This window comes from Falco cherrug, chromosome 9 (assembly GCF_023634085.1).
Source record: "Falco cherrug isolate bFalChe1 chromosome 9, bFalChe1.pri, whole genome shotgun sequence".
NCBI lineage: Eukaryota > Metazoa > Chordata > Aves > Falconiformes > Falconidae > Falco > Falco cherrug.
Genome location: NC_073705.1, coordinates 20,941,435 through 20,964,917, shown reverse-complemented (window position 1 = coordinate 20,964,917; position 23,483 = coordinate 20,941,435). Strand labels below are relative to the sequence as shown.

Below are 23,483 nucleotides of genomic sequence, written 5' to 3'. Positions count from 1 at the left end.
GATACATACCATAATTTCCTCTTGATGTGGTAGAGTTTACAGACAAAAATACAATTTTAGATGAGTAATTACAATCATAATTCCTTTCAATTCACTACTAAATCTCCTCATTATAGGCTCTTCCGTTTGTAGTGTTTCTGTATTTGGCTGGCCCTTCTCAACTGGCACAGCTGAGCAGCGTCACTAGAAACGAGTTAGGGACTGGTCTCTTTCCAGGCCCTCATTCACCAGTTAGAAACCACTGCTTTCTCAAAGTCTACAGCAGCATATTTGTAAGCCTGTAGGTACCTGAGTTACTGCCAACTGGCAGGTTCTGCTGTTCTTTCACAGCTAATAAGCTGCCTGCAGTTTCAGCTCCAGCTGATGCCTCTGGATCTGAAGCAGGATTCTTGAAGTATGCCTTTCCGTGTTTTCACAGCTAGTGCTTTCTGATCCATTCAGATGCTTCGAACATACCTAAGCCAAAAGGTGACTAGCTGTCCAGATGTACATAGTGGAAGAGAGAGGTGCCTGTCTTTCCCTGCTTTCAAACTAACAGGTGTTCTGGTGTTCTACCTAGGAGACTTGAACTTTCTCTTGCAATCAAGATAAGGGAGGTTCAGGTTCTTTCCAAATAATACTCTGGAGATATCAGCATTCTGCAGGCATACCTACCACTTTTATCATGTCTTTTGTTCACACACTCATGGTGTGTGGTTTAGACATGTCTCTAAGTCCAGAAGAAATTTTGTATTTAGGAATCCCAAAGAAAGTACCTGCTTGCTCAAAGACCATCTTAGTCCCATCACAGCTTTTGATGTTCCTGTCTTGGCTAGTAAGATTTTCTCTCCACACAGCTGACATTTGTGGGGCCACTCTGGGTTACTCGGTTCTTCCCTATAAACTGCTTGAGGGAATCCTGGAGCTGAGGACTCTCTTTAGCTGCAAGGCCCACCGGAGGCAGGCAGTGCCAAGTGCTGAACCGGTCAAATACCTTTAATGGTCTAGGCCTGAGCCGGCTGGATTTCTTTTTGTTACAGCAAGAGGTCTTTTAAATATCTCTATGTCAGTAATATCATTTGTCACACACACACAAAAAAAAAAAAAAACCCAAACAAAAAAACCCAACCAATAAGCCTGGAAAGCATTTAAAATGTTAAACCTTTATGGAAAGCATTTAAAATGTTAAACCTTTAAGGGAAAGATCTCCTAAACTCTCTCTAAAATACAAAATCTACTGAGAATTCATATGAGTTTGTTAGTGGCCCTGTGAGACACCCACCTTGAATTTGGAAAGAGAGGGAGGTAATAGTATGAAATCACTGAGGGATGCATATTTGCCTCGTATCTTTGTTTTCAAGTAAACTGCTATCCAGGCTGTCTTCACTGCTTGGCTCTGCAATGTAACATAATCTGAAATATACACCACAGTATGGCACAAGTGACAGATTTAATGTATATGCCTGAATTAAATAGACTTGTGATGCAAAGCTGAAGCCAAATGTAGATTTATGTTTGAGTAACCAAGGGGGACCTAAAGCATGTGCTTTTGCGGTACAAGACAAGAAGGTTGACCACAACTTCATATTTGTTTGCCTGACAGCCATCGCCACAAACTAGCAGGCATGCCACCACCATGAATCTACAAAATCCTGCTAAAAAGGCCAAAATTAAATTCTTTGCAGAATTTCCCCAGTAGAGATTCCTCACTCCTTCCTACTGAAATCAATAATTTCTGCAGGAAAATCTATGAGAACAGAAAAACATTATGCTCTAATCAAAACCTCAAAAGGTGCAGAAGATGTAAGTTAAACACATGCCCACTGGCTCAAGGCTCCCTAACTCTTTGTATCCAACTCCCTCAAGCTTTAAAGCAGGGAGAGGAGGAATGTGAGGCTATAAGCCTGTACTCCTCCTGTTACATCAACTTCTGCAGTTAGAAGTCATCCAGACAGATGATTTCAAAATCATGCTGGATCAAAACTGTTCAGGACTTTGAACACTTGAATCATTATCTTTAAATAAGGCAGCAACCACTTTACACAGCAGCCAAAGTTTCCAATGATTGCTGTGTATTACTCAGGGTACTATTGTACTACACTAATCTACCCAAGAGGTGGCGGAGGCACAGAAAGCTGTGTGAGGCCAGCATCCGAAAGGAAAGGTTGCAGACTCTTGGGCAAACACAGATGATAAAAGCATTCCTGGTGGCTTTTGCTATCTAAGCCTTCTGGAATAGCCAAGGACATCTTCAGAATGGCACAATATCATCTTCAGAAACTCCACTCTCATCTGTTCCATTTTTGCAGTGTGTGTTTTGTCCCTCAACATCCTTGCATGACCCTCTTCTCTTTAAAGTCAGTGGAAGTTAAACACACTTAGGCAAGAAGAAAATGGAAATCCAACTCTTTACAAAACAACCATATGTAGGCTTTGAATTGACAGACAAAGCCAAACCCAGGAACATTTTTTTTTTTTGCTAAATATCACTGTGATTTGCCCCTTCAGGCTCAAACACATAACACAGATCCAATTAGGAGCCAAAACCACAGTTGCTAACGTGTTGGCAATGAACTGAACACATCTTAAAAACGGAAACAAAACCACACAAAACCCAAATGCAGGAACAATCAGCAAATATCTAAAATAAAACCTAAATCAGTCTGAGAGAATGTTAAATCTGTGATTGTGCCCCTACATTTCACAAAAGCAACAAAAGATGCTGCGCTGCTCAGACCAAGCCCTGTTTGCCCCCAGGTCTGAATTTTACAATAAACTTGTATCCTTAGCTTACCTGTTCTTCTTAGGCAGAACTGGGAGTAGCCTGGAGGCTTCATTCAGTGCTCTCTACAAAACCTACAAGCACTCAATCACTGACAAAATATTCATCTCTTTTCAGTGTTATTCTCACTGTACTTGGTTTTTAAACATACCCACGCATGGCATACAACATTAAAAAAAAATCTTATGACATAAGCTCCAGAAACACACAGCCAGTGCTTACTCCATAGATAATGACACTGTCCCAGCTGATTAATTTCTACCCTTTGATGTGACCTTTTTCTTCAACCAAGTTAATATGCAAGCTTCACTTTGTGGAGGAAATCAATCAAGTTCTGCTTACAATTCCAGTAGCATAAATCTGAAGCAAGCTCATTGTTCTATTCCCAATGTTACAGAAACACAAAGACAGTATTTCAGACCAACAGCACTGAAGTGTGATGCATATCTAAAATCAGACACCCGTAATGCAGCAAGATTACATTTTAGATTAGCAACAATGTCCCAACATTGCACAAGAAAAACAAACACAAGCAGCATTAGGAGGAATCATCAAATAGAATAACAGAATCATAGAATCATTTAGATCGTAAAATACCTTTGAGATCAAGTCCAATCATTAAGCCAGGACTGCCAAGTCCATCACTAAACCACGTCCCTAAGCACCGCATCTACACATTTTTTAAATACCTCCAGGGATGGTAATTTCACCACCTACCTGGGCAGCCTGTTCCAATGCTTGACCACCCTTTCAAGGAAAAAAAAATTCCTAATATCCAATCTAAACCTCCCCTGGTGCAATTTGAGGCCATTTCCTCTTGTCCTGTCACTAGTTATCTGTAAGAAAAGACCGACCCCCACCTGCCTGCAACCTCCTTTCACGTGGCTGTAGAGAGCTAGAAGGTCCCCCCGAGCCTCCTCTTCTCCAGGCTGAACACCTCCAGTTCCCTCAGCCGCTCCTCTTCAGACTTGTTCTCTAGACCCTTCACTGGTTTTATTGCCCTAATATGAATAATTTGAATATTCTTCCCTATATATTCTTCTCATTCCCTAATTTGAATATTCTGTAAACACTGCTAAATTCTTAATTAAAAATAAATCCCAATAAAAAAGCTTGCCGTCTTTGGTGAATATACCATTCAGCAGCTATCAAGAAATGAGCAAAAGTTTTAGTAGTACAGAGGAACACAATTCAAAAATTATTTCCCAGATACAAAGCTATGTTAAACGTGATGCTCTCACCTGGAATACTGTACTCATTCATACCATCATGTAAGGTGCATAAGAACCAAGTAAGGTTCAAAGTGCATTATAGAAGTGATGTAAAGTCATTTGTCCGCATAATAAGAAACTGTTAAGATTGGGATTGCACACAGAGAACATACAACTGTAGGACAAAGCTCTGTTGACACACAACTCTGCCTGATTAGACTCACCAGACGGTGTTCAAAGGCAGGAAAGAGCACCTTAATTCCAACATCTACCAAACGTCTTAAATTAGAAAGAATCCTGAATAATTTTGAACACACTATTTAAGCCAAGAAACTAGAAGAAAAGACATGCTGCAAGAATATCGAACAGTGATACAGCACATTCCAGAAGAGAAGATGGCTAGTAAACCATTGGAATAAACATCTGCCCTACAACGCCTTAGCATGTACACCAAAATCATGCTTTGCAGCCACTACAAGTTAGCACAAAAGGACGCTCAGGCGTGTAAACAAAATCAAGGTTAATACTACTAACATCCTTGTTTCTTAAGGATGTCATCCTAGGTATTTCTGGAAGTACTTTTGTGCAGGCAGGAGATGCCTTTTTGCTCAAGCAAGTAACAGTGAATTCCCACACTCAAACTAACAGGTCCATTGCAGCAGCTGAACAACTCTTGCAGAAAGCTTTGTGAACAAAAAGCAGCCAGGCACGTGAACCAAAAATGCTGGGGATTCAGGGGTAGCAATGTCACAGGCAGGCATCTGCCCTGACATCTTCATTTCTGGATTTTATTGACTAGCTTAAAGTTCTTATTTTAGATTATATATATTTTACTATAATTTTTCTTCCTTTTTCTTTTTTTTATTTTCAACATTAGGATGTGCAAGAGCTATGTGTTGCAACTGTGTCAGGAGATTGCAATTAGGATTAGCAGCACAAACATATCAAAGAAGACAGACAGAAAACATGTCAAAGAAGGCATAATACGGTTGAAATATAACTTAACCACAAAATATAGAATTGCTACCTTGTGACATACATTTATTACAGTTTATATTTAACCTTGTATGTTTTTTCCTGTGCTAAATCTCGATTGTTGCCTTGCTTCTGATAATAATCTAAATCTGATGTCCTAATTACACACTCCAGTAGTCTCTAGGACCTTGGGAAGCAAAAAAAGGACACAGCTGCATCATGTCACTGAAACTATCCACCTTCCCACTCAAAACACTAGCGTCAGCTCAGCAATGCATCAGAAACATGCCACTGCTTTTGCCACCTTCAAACTCTCACCGGTCAGAGAAAATGAGCAAAAGAGTTCTCAAGTAATGGTGGTGAATGAATAGTCTCCAGCTGCACACCAGTGGGAAAAATATGACCTTTCCTAAACTGACCTGGCAGATCCCCTGTGTCTAATATATAAATATGTGTGTAAACATCAGTTAAAACTACATCAACAGCTCCTCATTGCCTTTTCATATAGAAAAGATTTTCAGAAACATTGGGTCAGATGAGCACCAAATTCTCACCTTCTTTTGGAAAATCTCTGTTGAAATATCGTTGCTGGAATTCACAGTTAAATATACTTTGTCCTTACTTTATCCTTACTTTTAAACACAGCACTGTACTAGCTACTAAAAAGAAAAGCAACTCTACCACAGCCAAAACCAGGACACAAATTTTTATTTTTATTTTGCATTTCTCGTTAACTATCCCATAGATTTAGTTTGTTGAAAACTTACTGTTATTTTTCTGCTATGAAATGAACACATCAGCACTAGTGTTTTCTCTGGATGGCTCCTTTAGTGGTTTCTTAGCTGCCCTTCTGGTTGATTTTTTTAAAAAGTTTACAGCTTATTCAGAATCATGCTGCTCTTTTAATTTCTTGCTGGACCTGCTGTTCTCTTTCTGTTACTATGTTACGTCTTGAGCTACATTAAGATGACTTGGAAATTGAGAAATATGATAAAATCCTTGTTACTGAACTTTATGACTGTAATAAAGCCTAATAGGAAATTGAAGGGAATTCAGAGAAGTGTGAAAATTATTAAGGTGCTTGAGCAGTATATATTTAATTACTTTTAGAAAGCAGCGGCTAACTAACGTGTGTAACCAGTGGTACTTAACCTTTGACAAAAATCTGAGGAATATGGGGTCACACTCACAGTAGTGGGAGATAGTTTTTTTACTTTTAAAACAAATCTAACAGGATGGAAGGATTAAAAGGAATGTATATACTAAATACCAGGAAGTATTTTAAAATTGCAAATCTGAGATTCTAAACACATCAGATAAAATTTAGGACAAAAGACCAAAAATATTCTGTAAAGGATTACATGATATTGGCAGAGGGATGGAAATCACCTCATGAAGTATTGCTTTTGTGTGTTTTTCTAGAATTTTATCAGACTATTCTCTATTTTTTTGTGTCAGTGTAAGTCAGTTCTCATGAATCTGTGATTTATTCTTATGGAAAGGAGAAAGCAATCAAGAAGTCAGGAGCTGTTTAGATACAGTCCTAAATCTATTTATCTACAAAGTTCTAAATCAAATTCTGTTCTTCAGAACACAAAAGGATCATACTTTGATTTTTATGGAAGTTTCCTAATCGCATCCCATGTCCTAAGCTAGCTTTTGCTGAGAAAATAGCCAACAATGTCCAGAGGGTTCTACAGCTGGAACATCAATCTTTTTACAAAATTTGGTCAGCTGGTGTGGTGTGCAGGCAGGAAACTGAGTCCTTTGGAGAAGATGACCTTATGGGCATCAGCCACACTGGAAACATGAAAAAAAGTCCTTTGGGAGTGATATGAGGGAAGGCAGGAGTTTAATATTCTTACTACTAGAAAGAAGGGGCCCCAGCCTCATGGCTGCCAAATGCAATCACATTACAATTTTTTGACGCTTAACTCCACCAACCAAAACCACTTCTTGACAGATAACTCCTAAAGATTGAGGTCAAATGACAATGTTTGCAAAATCAGAGGAAATGTACTGCTAAATATTAAGGATAAATCTCTGCTTGATATATGTTTGGAAAAGGTCTTAAAATAATGGGTAAGGATCAAGCGACATAACAGATAGGCAGGAAGTAACTTTCTGAGCTTAGAGAAGAGCTTCATGACAACCTCTTCTGATGGCTTAAAGTATCCAGTCTTTACAGGCGAATAGATCGCATACCTTCTGCCCCTATCACATGGCAGGAGAATGCCATGTGCTGGGACCTTTCTCCTGGCAGTTTGTAGCTGATCACACAGCATGTCTATATCCATGTTCAGCTTCTAGGAATTTATGGTTTCATTGTACCTGTGTGGCTCTATACTTGTCCATGGGAGCTGAGCCTGCCTGAAGCTGCTCTGTATCTGCATTTGCAGAGTTTGGGACAGATGGCAGCAGGGCACTGATGACACTCCCTGAGCACTTTGTGCAACCTGTTTCTGGCTGTTAGGCTTCCTGAATACTGCTCAGGCTCCAGCCCAGAATTACCTGTGGCACACACAAATTGTTTTAGCTTGTGGCATCTTGCTCCTGAAACCATTTTTTCTGGAAGACCCTGAGCTTGCCTGTCACGCATCTTATGAAGTAGTGGGGTACCACTTAGGAAATAACAGCAAATAGAAGCGGGCTGCTGCTGTCAGCTATTGACCCAGCCTGCAGTGTGGGTGAGTATCTAAGGTACTCTCAGGAAAAGACGTGGCCCAAGCAGCTCACCAACTATATGAACTGCTCTGCTGTGCACATCTGATATCCCACTGGCTGGAAATCAGCAGCCAATGTTCACCATGAGATATTGCACATACAGCTAATATTGACTGCACCTCTTACAAGTCCTTCAATTAATGTCTGTGTTTACATAATCATCTGTAAAACCACAAAGCTGGGATTTTTCCACAGCTGAAAAGAAAAGAGAAGCTTTTCTTCTCAGCTAAAGAAAGCTAGGCTCCAAAACCTAACAGGGTATAAAGCTCGAACATTTTACCCACCTTTGAAAATCTCAGCCAAAACGACCAGTTGGGTTTCCTCAGAAACAGCCCCTCTCACCTAGCTGTGTAGCAGCTAAGACTCAGCTCTCCACTCAGAAGGGGGAAGGGAAGGAGTCCTAATGTTGGAATTTGTTTGGCCCCTAATCTACCAGAACTCAACTGACTATCTGCGACACTCCTTCCTTACACACTGGAAGAAAGTTAAATTTCAACAGATGTGAGCTGAGAGGGTGGGCTATCTCCCATCTGAAAAAGCTGTCATGCTTTTTGCTTACTTTGTTTTGCAATAGTTTTAAAACTGTGCTGTGGATTATGGATAGGAACATTTTAGAACAAACGATTTAATGGGCTAGAGCAATCTTGCAGTATCATTCTCACCACCACCACCTTTCTTTTCCTTTATAGGAACAGCCAGGACCAATACAGACAGTGCTTGACTTGGCAGCTAATGACCAAGGCAAAAGGTCATGTACAAAAATTTGGCTTCCAAGAAACACTCAGTTTAGCAGTTATCTATCACTAATTGACACTGAGGAAAGATCAGGCTCAAAGCACTGAGACACTCCATTTCTTCTTATCTGTCACTGAGTTAATTGCTGCCTCTTTATCCATCTCAAGAAAGGCAACAGCACTGAGGAAACCAGTGTCCAGCTTTTCAGAGAGTCACACGCATTGACCCAGACTTTTCCAAGTGACTTTTCAAAGACTTTGGTGCTTCTTACAAAACACATTAGAACTGTGATTTTTCTTTGCTATCCCTAATTATAAGCCTAATCCAATTCTTACTAAATACCTCAACAGTTTTAATATTGGCTTCAGCAGCAGTGGAAACATGGGGTTATATCTGGCATCTAAAGGATATCTACTGTTCACAAGGTCACGGAGTCTGGAATCAAGAAGCTATAACTTCAAGTTATTAATGTTCTAAGGTTTATTGGAAATAAGTTTGTGCTCTTTTTCAAAAATCTTATTTCTGGATATATTGAACCAGATCCTTGGGAAAATCCTTGTGCTAAAATTAGGATTCAATGACCCTAAAAGGCAAAAGTTTCTGTAACACTAGGTAAAAATATCATACACGAAGTTGGTTTTCAGAGTAGTTTAGCAGACTCATCTTTATCCAACAATACACTGCCATCGTGTGGTTCAGTATATCAGCGACAACGTTTATTAAGACCCACGGATGCAAATACTCCTAGGATGTTTCCACAGACCTTTCATAGCTTTAATTTCTATTATGCTAATAATGTACCAACTTTTTGTTTTCAGGGTATTTATTGAAAGTTTCAAATAAAAAAAATGAAACAAATAATGTGATTCCCTCTTCAAATTAGAAGAGTTAAAAAATGTTCAATAACATTATTTGAAATGTTTTGCTTGTTTTAGTTTAGTAGTGGACTGTTTCTAATGCAAACCACAGCCATCCTTTCATTTTCTTTAATTAATCCAAAAGGGGTGAGCTCTTGGAATAATGATATTTTTTTTATATGTGTGTTTATACACATAATTGTATTGATCTCATGTTCAGTTGCTTCTATAACTTGAGTAAGAGCAAACAGCTTTCTAGCCATTCCCTTAGTTCTTTAGCTTCTAATAATAACCTGCTGCCTTAACCCTAAGCATTCAGCTACAGATCCCAATGGGCCAACCCTCTGAAAGCCTCTCATGAACTTCTGTTGCTTTCCCCAGAGCTCTCCAGAATATGAAATTTAGAGGAAATTAATGCAAAGGAAACACTTTGTAGTGCATCTACTGATTGATCTTCCAACATACAGAACAGTGAGACCTCTACCACAGAATAAAAAAAAAAAAAAAAAAAAAAAAGCATTATGATTACCATGAGCGTAGCATTTACATGGGGTCAGTCATTTCCTCTCTTTGAAACACTCATGCAAGGTCCTGGATAATCCAATGATAAGCAGTTGGCAGAAGTAATTATTTCTTTTTCTTCCCTGGAATCTTAATAGCTAATCCTGCTTTTAAAAATTCCATCTGACTTCGTAGTACTAAGAAGTCAATACTGTCCAGGAAAGTAAAGAGTTGTAGGTAGCACTTTTAACTAGGATGGTAGGGTAGACTAGACTATGTCGGTTGGAAGGGACTACAGTGATCCTCTAGTCCAACCGCCTGACCAATTCAGAACTGACAAAAATTAAAAGCATGTTGTTAAGGGCATTGCCCAATTGCCTCTTAGATGCTGACAGGCTTGAGGCATTGACCACCTCCCTGGGAAGCCTGTTCCAGTGTTTGACCACCCTCCCCATAAAGAAATGCTTCCTCATGTCCAGTCTAAACCACCCCCCAGCACAGCTTTGAACCATTCCCGCTCGTCCTGTCACTGGGTACCAGGGAGAAGAGATCAGCACGTCTGTCTCCACTTCCCTCCTCAGGAAGCTGTAGAGAGCAATGAGGTCACCCCTCAGGCTCCTTTTCTCCAAACTAGACAACCTCAAAGTCCTTAGCTACTCCTCACAGGAACATTCCTTCCAGCCCTTTCACCAGTTTTATTGCCCTTCTCTGGACGCATTCAAGAACATTCACATCCTTCTTAAATGGTGGGGCCCAGAACTGCACAGAGCATTCAAGGTGAGGCCACACCAACAAGGAATATAGCAGGATGATCACCTCTTTTGGTGGGCTGTGTTTGATGCACCCCAAGATGTGGTTTGCCCCCCTGGCTGCCAGGGCACACTGCTGACTCGTATTGAGACTGCTGTGAACCAGCACCCACAGATCCCTTTCTGCAGTGCTGCTCTCCAGCCACTCATCTCCCAACTTATACTTGTCCCTGGCCTTATTTTGTCCTAGGTGCAGAATCCAGCATTTGGACTTGTTAAATTTCATCCCATTAATCATTGCCCAATGCTCCCATCTATCTAGATCACTCTGCAAGGCGTCTTATCCCTCAAGAGAGTCAAGAGGACCTCCTGGTTTGGTATCATCATCAGACTGGTTAATGGTGCATTCCACTTCTGCATGCAGATTGCTGATAAATACATTGAACAGAACTGGCCCTAGAACTCAGCCCTGAGGAATACTGCTGGTGTTCTGCATCACACTGCTGTGGTACTTTTTAAGAATTTGACCCTGACATGGTAGGCTGCCACAAGCACAGATTCATAGCTGTTACTACCCAGTGAACAAGCAACAGCTTGCTTTAAAAGGCTGGCGTTGTTTTTGTTCACAAAGATAACAGCAGCATCTCTAAGGGACACTCAGTTGTTACTTTCAAATAAGAAACTTGCTTATTTGTAATAAAAGTCATACCAGGTATTTGTTATCACAAGTTCATGAAAAAAGGTCTTCCTGACTTAATCATTAGTGAAACTACATTATGTCCTGGAATGTAGCACTAAATACTTTCCTGATCTAATTTTAATACAAAAAATCAAATCTGCTCTCTTCCTGGCACTTATATATATATATACACCTACATATAAACTTGTAAAACTCATTTATAGGCATAAATTTATATATACAAACATATAAATTTACATTATCTTTATATATTCAGTTTCCTGGTTTTTTTACTGTCATACTAGGAGGACAGATACACTGGAATATCCCACAGGCTGTTCGTGCCCTACGCTTTATTACATGGCTATATATTACGTTCCACAAAATACAATTTATAAAAAGTCGTTCAAAGACCCTCACCCTTCCCCTCTCCCTTGTTTAGACGTTTCTCTTTCCGCATGAAGGTGCGGCCGGACGCAGCGAGCCAGAGGAGGGCGTCCGATGGCTGCGCACGGGACCCGCCTGCGGCCCCCGAGCCGCCACCGCCGCGGGCAGGGGATGGCAGTGAAACAGGGCACCGCGCCGCGGCGTGCAGGTCTAACACTGAGCTAGGACCCCTGCCTCCACCACCTCCTGGGGGAATCGGAGGATTCGCTACATACCTGCCTTAGGCCTGGGACACGGCCACCCACCCGCCCCAGGGCCCCGCAGCCTGCCCCAGGGCCCCGCCGGCCTGCCCCAGGGCCTTGCCGGCCTGCCCCAGGGCCCTGCCGGCCTGCCCCAGGGCCCTGCCGGCCTGCCCCAGGGCCCTGCCGGCCTGCCCCAGGGCCCCGCAGCCTGCCCCAGGGCCCCGCAGCCTGCCCCAGGGCCCTGCTGGCCTGCCCCAGACTCCTCCTGTGCTCTGCCTCCCAACACACCAGCCTGACTGTGCAGCCTTTCACTTGCTCTTCCCCTGACTTCTCCAAGAAAATAAACCCGCTGTTCTTCTAAGATTTTCAGGAGGTTTTTGCAGCATGAAAGATCTGGAGTGAAAGGTGGCGATCTTGACCCTAGTCAATTTTCTGAGCTGCGAAACACCAATTGCTTCCGAGAATTTTAGGCCAAACCCACTGCAAACCCATATTTAATAATGAACCTGAGCCAGCTCCTACTGGGAAAGAGCTCCCATATCCCTTGTGAAAAAGATTGTTCAAAATCAGACACTCCATCATCCATCGGTCATGCCATCATTAAAAATAGCTCCTTTGCAAACAGATACCAAAATGAGCAAGAAGAGGCATCCTAAAATATTGTGAAACTTTTGGGACAGCAACCAACATAAAAAGCTTATAAGAGAATTTAGATCTCTGAGTTCCAAAGGAAATGTCTGCAAACTCTGCCCCTTCTCAACAATTTATGAGACTTACTTTACTGATCCTGTGCCTGGGGAAACCCTTAATAAATCATGGATGAAAGAAATTCTGCTTCTGAATAGAAGTTATCTTTTAATCAGAACTTTATTACAAGAAACCGTTCTGTTACATTTAACATTTCTCCTACATTCAAAGAATATTTTTCAAAGGGGAAAAGCTAGCCATGAAAAGAATGCTTCACTAACTTCTGGGAGGAGCATGTTTGCTTAAAATGGAGCAAAACTATTTCAAATCAATGATGAAAATTAAAAAGTACTATAGGAATGGTATATTAAAAGAAAATTATAATGTATATGAGTATCACACTATTTTAATTATAAATTATTTATAATTTTATTGACTGCCATATAACTATTACACAGAAATAACTATTAGAGATATTTAAATTCCGTTACATTTCAATTACTTCATTTGGTAAGGATTTCTATTGAGTGAAAGCTGGGATAGCTTTCATGTCTTCTGCATTCTGCTGCTGTATTGCTGAAGTCAATGGGAGCTTTTTCATTGACTTGAGTAAGAATTGAACTTTACAGCTCTAGTCAAAGGGAGGGATCTTAGATCATCTTGATGAAAGGTAGGCACTTTGAATTGCTAAACACAGTTTTTGACAACTTCTAGTCAATATCTTGAGGCAGTTATCAGAAGGGTACACTCTGCTGCCCTGAAAATATACACTTCTACATTTTCAAGGTCTTTTAAACCTGAATTTCCTGTCTTGATCTGTGCACTGTTACTATACATGGTTGAAGAGTTACAGTGTTTCACTCCTGATTCCTTCAACCTTTCATTCCAGAAGACCTGCTTTCAATACCAGAGATGCTGGTGCTCTATCTGCAATGTAGCCTGCAAAGTGCTTTGAGTTCCTTTCAAACAAAATACAGCATAGATTTAAGATGACCAAGTTGACCAATGTAACACACGATAGAGCCAGCATAGTCAGTTATATCTGACCAATGAAAAATCCTCATTCTTTCCATAATATTCAGCAGGTTCTGCAATTTTTCTCTCAACGGGAGACAAAATGTTAGGTTACAGAACCCTTAAAATTCCCTGCTGTATCTCACAGAATCTGCAAGTCCCACCCTGCAGGGAATGCCACTTTCTGGCAATCTCTACACATTCCCTGAAAGAGTTCAAATTCTTTACACCAATTGAATGCATTTCTCATCTCATTTGAATGGCAGACTGAATGGAGACACTTGAGAGTTCTTGGTCGCAGACATTCTAATTGATCTCTTGGCTGCAGTATACTGTAATTTGTATGGAAATATGCATTTCTCTGTGTAGGCTGTCCTGCAGTGGACTAAGCATAGTCATGTCACCTAACAAGAGCACTTTATGAACCATAATTTTCTCTGTTCAAATTATATCTTTCAACTTAGGAGGTGCATGAAGAACCTTTCCATATACACACACAGGAGAGAACCTGTCAAAACATGTAGCTTTGATAACATTGCCTCAAAACCTGAATGCTTAACAAGAGCTCTCTATGAAATAAATGGGGAAGAGGCTAAAAATCATGTTTTCTTAGGCTAAAGTGCTTTCCACACTATCTGTAATACAAATTTAGCTGTGACATTTGCAGTGCAAATCTCATTAGGTAGGCTGGTAAGTTATGCACGCAGAAACAGACTTCTAAGGATTGTTCTGCAAAGAGGGGGAATTGGCAGTGCACAGAGCACTTCCCTTCCCACTCCCTGTGCTGTGGGATCTGGTGAATCCCCAGCTGTGCTATAAAGCAGACCTGTCAAGTCTCATGCACTGACTCATTCTTTTGTATCACACTCTGTCACTGCCAGCATTGCACATTTTTATATGGCAGTACCATGGCTGCTCTCCCCTTTTTGGATCCCACACATCAGACGCAGGTGGTCAGTCTGCTCTGTGATTATCTGACCAGCTGCGTCTGATGTGTGGGTCAAGGAGCAAAAGAAAGGTCATGGTACTGCCATTGCAGCTGGGGAATGGGAATGTGCTGTTTAGCAGGACCCAGTGTGAACAGGAGCCCTGCTAGAAGGCATGCTCCCCTCGTAAGACTATGTGCTGCATGATTCAGCTCTTTAATGACTGGGCATATGCTTATCACCTAACCTTGCATGGAAATGTGCTCCGGCACGTGGAATTTCACATGTCTGAAGACTAGAGACTTAAGAGGTCTGTATTTATAGGCTTAGCTTTCTCACGCAATTTTTGCAAGAGAAAGAAATACAGTAAGAACTCTGAGACCTGGCTGATATTTCCTCAAGGAACTCTTTGCTGACCCTGCCTTTTCCCTTATGCTATCATTGGTCAGCTCCTGACCTGAAGATGTAGAAACAACACATCTTTGTTTTATTTAAGAAGTCTAAGAATTCTTTTTTTTTTTTTTTTCTCCTTGATTTACAAAGCATAAAGGCAGTAAGGAAGTACTTATGGTGAAGGTAACACCTGTGAACTGATTAGGCCTACTTACAAGTCTCTCTTTGTAACAATCAAAAATTAAATTTTATAAATACATGTTTGTATGCAGTTACTTAAAATGAAAAAGGTGAGGATTTCTTTGCTGAGGTTTTAAATGTCATCCACCCAAAAAAAAAGCACTGTAAAAATTTTAGCTGCTCTCAGTAGAGAAGAGCATTAAAAGCCTCAAGACTGCAGTTATTTATAAACTGTGATTTTCTAGATTCTTCCACATGTTTAATTCCCTCCCTTATCATCAGCCTTCTCACTGCTTATCACTGACAGGCATGTTAACAACTTTGGTTATTCCTAACATTTCTTTATCTGGCCTGATTTTTCATCACCTTCAGAACTATGCCAAGGAAGACCAAGAACTGAGAAATACCTCTATGCAGAGAGCTTCCATATGGTCCTGTGTACCGCTTATTCCACACTAATGGACACAGCAGGCTTCCACCGATGCATATGATCCTCTGTGGGAGTCCCATAAAATCAGGAACAGCACTGCATAAACAGAGGCATAATAAATTAGCACATTTTAACAATTTTCCTCACAAACATAACTAAAAAAAAATCCAGTAAAACAATGCTGAGGAAAAGACAAGGTAGGCTGTGCCTTTACAATAGTTAGGATCTTATGCTTTATTGGACAGAGGAACTCCCTTTGGCAGAATCTCTGTTGACAACCACAATTTGTTTAGAGTATCATACTTGTTGGAACACAGACATCTGTTCTTTAAGAAATTAAATCTTTCACTACACATGAAAACCACAGTCCTTACATGCAAGAAGGACTTCTGATCTTAAAGATGGGTCATTCCTATTACATTGCTTGGCTCCCTATAAGTAATGTGCCATTGCATTTATTCTTTATGTACTGAACCCTAAACATCTGCTATGATAGAAAATCTTTGTCCATTTTTTTTATATCATTACATCTAAAGGTGCAAAGACAAAAAACATATGAAAAAATATACAGTCCACCCTATCCCAAGCAATCAAATACAATTAAAGTAATAATATTATTTTGTATACAACACTGCATAAAATCCAAGCAGACATTCTGTTTAAAGCTAAAGTACTAATTCATTTTAAAACCTTTTAAATGGGATGTGTAAGGTTTTCTATCCATCACACAAGATAGTAAGCAGTGGCAATGTGTCATAGAAAAGACATATAAATGAAAAGAGTCAAATACTTCAAAATTTCAGAGTATGTTTCAAAGACAGATAGGTGTATCAATAACACCACCCCACCTCCAGTGTGTGAGAAAACTGTATGAGTATTCAGAGAAATCATGAATTAACCCCATGCTTAACCTTCTACAGCAGTCCTATCAGCAACACTGTTCTGCAGAACATAACACTTATCTGCTTTCTCTAAGTATTTTCTTCTCTACTTACAGCATTTTCAGCTGCTGTTGTTGACTGCTATTTCTGACCAAAGTGAAATAAAAATTATCCCCTGCATATATTATTCACCCTTTCTTTTTTCCTATGGTCACATGAACCCAGGCATTCATAAGTAAAAACAGCTGCAAAATTCCACACAAGATTTGAATCCCTCTTCCAAATTGCCAGCTTCCACTCGAGAACCTGAGCCTTCCTGTTCCCGTAACCCCTTGATTTAATTTACCACATTTCACCCACTGCCTTTGGAACAATGCAAATACTTTTACACATGCTACTGCCAGCTACAAGCAGCTTTTGCTACAGTTAATTCACTAACCCTAAAGGAACTGAATTCAGTCTTCAAAGTGATTTTACTAGTGGAGTTTTAGGCTGTATCTACCTCCCACAACGTGGCTTCACCAAAACAAGGTGGGAACTAGCTCGCCATTTGACTGTACATAATGTTGTACCCTGCATGCATTAAAAGCTTAGGAAACCTAACCTTAACAAGTTCTCCAGAACATAACTCCCCTTCTATAAACATCCCCACCAGTTCACTTCTCCTTTCTTGGGTTTTGCTCACAGCTCTACCAATACACAATCTTACACATCTACTTTAACATCACGGGAAGAAGGAATGGGATCTACATTTCCAGTCAACCTTTAAGTAATGTATCTACACGCTTCCACTTAGAAGGGGAAATGCTTGGCAGATAAGCCACCTTGTGCAGAAAAAAATCAATGCTTTATATATCAGGTTGCCTGTGTGTCCCCTGCTCTGCACACAATGGAACTAAAAACAAAGGAACACCCTTACTTCCCAGTCCTCAACAATTTTCTTTCCTCTTCCTCCCCTCTCCCTCCAGTATTTCTAGTAGGTTAAGCAGTTCTCCCACACCAGCACAGAGGGCAGCCATAAGAAAATCTCATTATTACACCAGGCAGTACAATACAATGATAATAAAAGGAGTAAATATTTAGCCTTTCCTAGCTTCTAGATTTGCAGTCAAAAAACAGCTTAATTTTAAGGATCAGATTATTATTGTTATTACCTTCCCATCATATAAAAGAATTCAGATATTACATTTCTGTCTTTTTAAACTGATAATCTATGTCATTTTGGATGGCCAATACTTTACTTAGTTACTCCAAAAGAGAATGAAAATTTTCATTCTTGAAAGCTTTCTGATTTTTTGCCTCCACAAAATTTATTTGGTTTCATTCTGCTATTGAATGTAAAACAGCTGGACAAGAGAGAAAAAAAAAAAAAGGGAGGGAGAGGGTGCTCTAATGGCGAGGATTAATTAAAGAAAGAGGATATCCGTGCCTCCTACTGGCAGGTTTGCAACTCTGTATTTTGCTTCAGTGGATCCTTAGCAAAATGTAGATATAGACACAGGGCAGGGAAATGAAAAACAAGAAAGCGGAGGCTGCTCTTTGTTTGGGTTTGATTCTAGCTTCCTCCTATTCTATTCCTCAACTCTTTCAAGACAAGAAAAAATACACACCACATGACCAAAATTTATACTTATTTCCATTTTAAAAGAAGATTCACTCCTATAGTGGTTTTTTTTTTATACTGTAAAGGCTGAACACTCAACTAACCCTCTGTGTTTAGGTTTCCCTGAGTGCTTCACAGAGATTTGTTAAAGATATAAAATAGCATACCAAACAATGAAAGAGCTTGTTTCCCCAACCATTTTTGTTGAAAGCTACTTTGTGTATATTCCTATGCAACAAAAATTAAGTTTATGTGTAGGTGTTCCATGTTTTTACAAACTCTACGCTCCTTAGTTGTTATAAGATTAAAACAATTTTCTCCCTCAGTAAATGCTTCCCTTAAAAACCACTGGAAGCACATAATTCATCTGTCCATTTATAGCTTCTATTTTCTTCTAAGCACTGAGAAACGGCTGATTGTGATTGTTGTTTTCCCTTTTAAGAAGCCGATGTTTAACAAGTGACAGATAAGACAATTTAATGTTTCAGTGACCATACAGATCAATTTTTCATTTATTCTGAAGTTTAAAAGAAAAAAAAAAAAGATAGGCAACCAAGGTACGATTGCAGGGATTTTGTTTAGCAAATTATTCTTCTATACCCAGAAAATTTAACAGGCACTCTCATTAAACCTGCAGGGAGTTTTCAGGTAGCGTTAGTCCTAGTATTTTTCAAAAAATGCATTCAGAGATTTTTCCCCTGAATCATTTTCTTCTCTATGGAATCTATCAGAAAGGTTTGGAGATACAGTACAAGTCTTTAACTGTGAATAATAGAAAAAGAAGAAAGAAAAGAAATGTATTACCACGAACCGCAGAAGATCTCGATAAAAAGATAAGTGAAAAGGGAACATTGTGCAGTTTCTGTATTGGATAGAGGAACAGAAAAACCACACGTATTTGGAAAAGTGTTTGTATGGAAAAGGTACAGGACTCATATCACCTGTTAGCACTTACCCATTCCATACAAGTCATTGTAGGGTGATGGACACCTGATTTGCTCTTTCCACCCACTTCATTTCTTGCTGGTTCTTCTCCCTGTAGACCTCTTCCTTCTGTCCCCGCAGGACCCAAGTGTGCCATCTGATGTGCAACCCTATTAAGCAAGCTAGCATTATAGCATCATATGTGGGCTGGCAAAGTGTGTGTACTCAGCCCATCATGACTGGGTCCTAGCAACATGATGGCAGCACACTTCATACAGGTTCAGACAAGAAGACACTAAACACTGGTGCAATCTGAGTGCAAAATCTACATGCACGCAACCCTTCTGGAGAGAGGAGGGGGCCTTAGGTATCTGACCTGGCTGTCCTCAGGAAGATCAAGGATGAACACCTAAATCAGAATCTCCCTCTTTCCATTTATTCATAAGGAGACTGAACTTAGATGCCAGGACTGTTTACCTGTACCCAATCCTGCTGTCAAATAAGATCACACTCGCAGAAAGTTATGCAGTCTTCATGCTATCATGCCACAAAAACAAAACCTGAAAGATAGCTAATCAACAGTGAATAGTCAACAGTGACATCTAAACTGTGATCAGCAATATTCAGTGTTTTCAGCTTACTGAACACATGCAAGAGATTTAAAACTTATGTTGAGGATTTTACAGTGATATCTCAAGAAATCTTACAAGAGTCTTGGAAATACTGTTTGTTTATATTCACAAGTCTTATTGCCTTTACAGCTTTAAACATCAGGGAATCACTAAAAAACCCCAGAATTTTAAATTCAGAAATGTAAGAAGCAATCTTAGAGATAAGCCTGGTCAGGTGGGGGTTGGGGTTTTTTTGTTGTTGTTGTTTTGGATGGTTTTTTAATATATAAAACATGAAAGCTACTAAAAATAGCAGAAAATTCCCATCTTTATTCCTTAAGAGGCAAAAGGTTTTTCTGCCTTTGGCTCATTTTACAGATAGAAAGTAGAATTTAAAATTCCAGGGATGGATATCTATGAGAATAATTTAGAACATGGGTCTATAGATAGTAATTTTGCCCAAGTATTCACTACAAGATTTTTTCCATGGGCTTAACTGTTATTCTCATGTTTAAAAATGTTCCAGATCTTAAACCATATTAATGAATGTATTTCTATGCAAGTTTCGCAGTACAATAGAATTACATCACTATTAGTACCCTACAAATAGCCTCTGGATCTGCTAAATGCTACAAGCAGACTTTATTGCCTCATATACTACTCTTGACCACTTAATTAACTACCACAAAAGCTAATTAATTAGACATCACAGTCTCTAATCATTCTGGAATTTGCTCTATTATGTTCAGCTGGAATATCCTCTTTCCTCAACAGACCCCCTAAAGTTTAGATGAACACAATGAAGCACTCCGGGTTTTTAATTCTCAGCTTTCCAGATACTCAAGATCAGGGTGGGAATATTTAGACTGATATTATTACAGATTTTCCCTGTTTAACTCTGTCTTTACTACAATGGATGTTTTTGTGAACTTGGAAGACTTCAGCCTGTTTCAGTGTTAGTGTTCTAACATTTTAACCTAACTTGCCAAAAAATCTTTCTTAAGAAGTCAAGAAGAATTCCAGCAGTTTAACTTGGTGACTGCCTACTGCTAATACATCACAACATGCATGTCACATGCACAGGTACTTTATGAAGCAATTTATCAATTAAACTCAAAAGCTTACCTCCAAAATTTTAAACTGTTTTGTCAACAAGATGGAGCCAGTCTGTAAAGTCAGCCTGTGTATCATGGTGGAATGAAAGTACCAATGAGAAACAAGCTGATAAATTGGTTTGACTAATCATTAAAACCCATCTAGTATAATCGTTTTAGCCGATCTCATTTAAGTCATTCCGTGAAGCTGCCAAGAGAGTTCAGGGACAGGTCGATCTTCTATTCGCATCATGCAAGGATCAGGAAGATAAAATCCGATCAGTTACCTGAGCATTGTTGCATTTATATGTAATTATTCCTTGTTGTTTTAAAGCTTCCATCTGGAGGAAAGAAATCTGTTCTGCTCCTGACCTTTTCAGACCTCATGTCACTGTATTTAGCTTTAACAGATGGATTCTACTGATCTGATACGAAGATAGAAATAAAAGATTGAAAACATGAAAAGAGTGGAAAAATATTGAATCATTAAAACCTTGAATCATTGCTAACTGCAGGTCAGTGGGTGAATCTTCACTGGATTCATGGGTCATTGATCAGGCCTCACAGTTTGTTCCTGCCCTAAACTGCAAAGAATTAAAAAGACTCTATTAAGGAGGTGACTGGCACTACCGTCCTCTAATGTGCAAGCTGGTGAAAGCAGGAAGGACTGCTAACACACACTGTAACTCCAAGGCCATGACTACTCCTAACAGACAGATATAATCTAAAAAAAGTACCAGTTTTGAGCAACATTCAGAGCTACCTTGTGGGAGTGAGAGCAATTGCTCTGAGCACTGCAGATTTCTGCAGAAGAGCAGAATTCTTCCTATCTGTACATGTCTTTTCTTCCTGTTGTTGAACAGACCGAGTAAATAAACCATAACTTTCTTGCAGATTCCTGTACAAAACACTTCAATAAAAGGGTTTATTTTTCCTCCAGGGAAAAGAAAATAAAAAATTGAAAAATTGCAACAATCTATAGGAAATAATGAAAGAACTTCTCAGAATGATAAATAAATGAACTAGCTAGTCACAAGGAAAGGAAGCAACTAAACTTTTGCAACAGAAATATTCAGCTTGGGCACACATTTTATGCTCAAGGAGTAAACTGGCGAAGAAAAATTCTGAATCTTACAAATGGAGAGGGAATCCAGAGCAAAACCTGATTCTCTGTTCAACAGTTTGTCTACTTCATGAAGATTAACTTTGAGGCAGGATGCTCAGATTGACATATGCTGCAGGTTAATATAAACCTACGTAGTTTGGAGTAAGCTACAGCAGCATGAGTTTCTGGGCATATTCCCAGAATAGTACAGAGCAGAGGAAATTTGCCTGTAAAAAGCAGCCTTGTCCTCCCCACACCCATCTTAAGATTCATTAATTATACATTTTAGGCTATCTGATGTGCTGGAATATGTGGATATAATAAAACAGGGAGACAAAGACAGTTTTCAGTAACTGTCTTTAAAAAAAAAAAAAACAGCATTACTTTTATGGTGTTCTGCTTTTTACAACTGTTCTCATAATTGGAATAATTTCTCATCACAGCTTCACCTTTCCAGGAACTGCGCTTTAAGATGTTAAAAATTTATGTTTGATATGTACTTTTTTTTCAGTAACTGATTAGTAGGCTATAACAAGAACAGCAAATAAAATTTTTCAGCATGCAACAGAAACCAATTAACTACTCTCAGACATACGTGCATTTCTGAAACCTGCTGAGGGTCTGTGTATTTTATGACAGTAGACACCAAGTCAAACTACATATGAAGACAGAATACAGAAAATTCTGATTTGGTATTATCAAATCGGTAATTGGTATTTTTTGTATTACCAGTGCACATTTGCATAATCATAATGCTCCCATTGGACCTATCTGACAAAAAGTATGTGTACTGTCATTGTCACCAGCTTTCCAAAAGCAGTCAACTAAAAGACTAAAATTCCTTTAGACTGCAGGAAATTAGGAACACAGAAACAGCAAGCATTCTGTTGCACACTCTTTGACTCCAAGTATCAATGAAACAGCTCTACATTCATAAAACAAGGAAAGCTACTTTAAAAAAAAAATCCCATCAAAAGAAAAAAACATCCCATCTGGAAATAACCCTGTGGGCTTGCCACCTAGCCAGTAACTTTTCTGCATGCCAAGTTCATTTTATGACAATGTAATGAAAATTAGATGTACACTACAGAGCCAGAAAGTAGATCAATCAAGATATTGACTAATGTGATTCATTATCTTTTCTAGTTAAGTTTTCTCCTGAAAGAAATGCATGTCCCACCATTACTTTCCTATTTCAATATTAATAACTTTTGAATATTGGTGTAATAAACTATGCAACACAACTTTTAGGTCTCCCTATTTGGAATGTCTTGCTGCTAGTTGTCCTCACTGAAAATTAATTTTCATTAAATTAAAATATTGGAATGGAATTACACTTCAATTGTTCTTGCTCTCATGAAGTATTAATAGCGTCTCAGCTGTCAGTTCCAATTTTCTACTGTTTCAAAGATACAATTTTGTTGAATGCAACAGAAGAATATTTGTTTTCTCCAGAGCAGAATGTCTTTGGGGTTGTCTTTTGGATCAGAGATAAGGGCAAATAATAATAAAAAATTTAAAAGAGCTTAACATCATTAATAAGAAAGGATGCAACTGTTTCCTATTATAGTCTTCCTATTTAAAAAAAAACAACACACCCTATCATTACATTATGACTACAGCTATCAAGTGATAGAATTTCCTTTATTGTTTCCTGTTCTTAATATTATTGAGTATTATTAAGCAGTTGTCTGTTATTATCCAACTGCTACCTTTTACTTCAGCAGTGGCTTCCTTCCATAAAGGCTACAGCCATTCCTGCACATAGTGACTTTTATGTAAATAGGGGACAGTTAAATTCATCAGCTTAAACT

At 39.2% G+C, this 23,483-nt stretch overlaps 1 protein-coding gene across 1 annotated transcript in view; it reads right to left on the bottom strand.

Moving 5' to 3' along the window:
• HSPA12A (heat shock protein family A (Hsp70) member 12A) overlaps window positions 1-20,659 on the bottom strand; it is a 92,493-nt gene extending 71,834 nt beyond the window's left edge. Inside the window, exons 1-2 of the mRNA XM_027812169.2 lie at window positions 20,596-20,659; window positions 15,429-15,547 (exon numbers count right to left, since the gene is read on the bottom strand). Of these exons, the coding sequence (XP_027667970.1) occupies window positions 15,429-15,531 (103 nt within the window). The 5' untranslated portion in view covers window positions 15,532-15,547; window positions 20,596-20,659. The remainder of the gene's footprint in view (window positions 1-15,428; window positions 15,548-20,595) is intronic.
• Window positions 20,660-23,483: the final 2,824 nt, after the last annotated feature.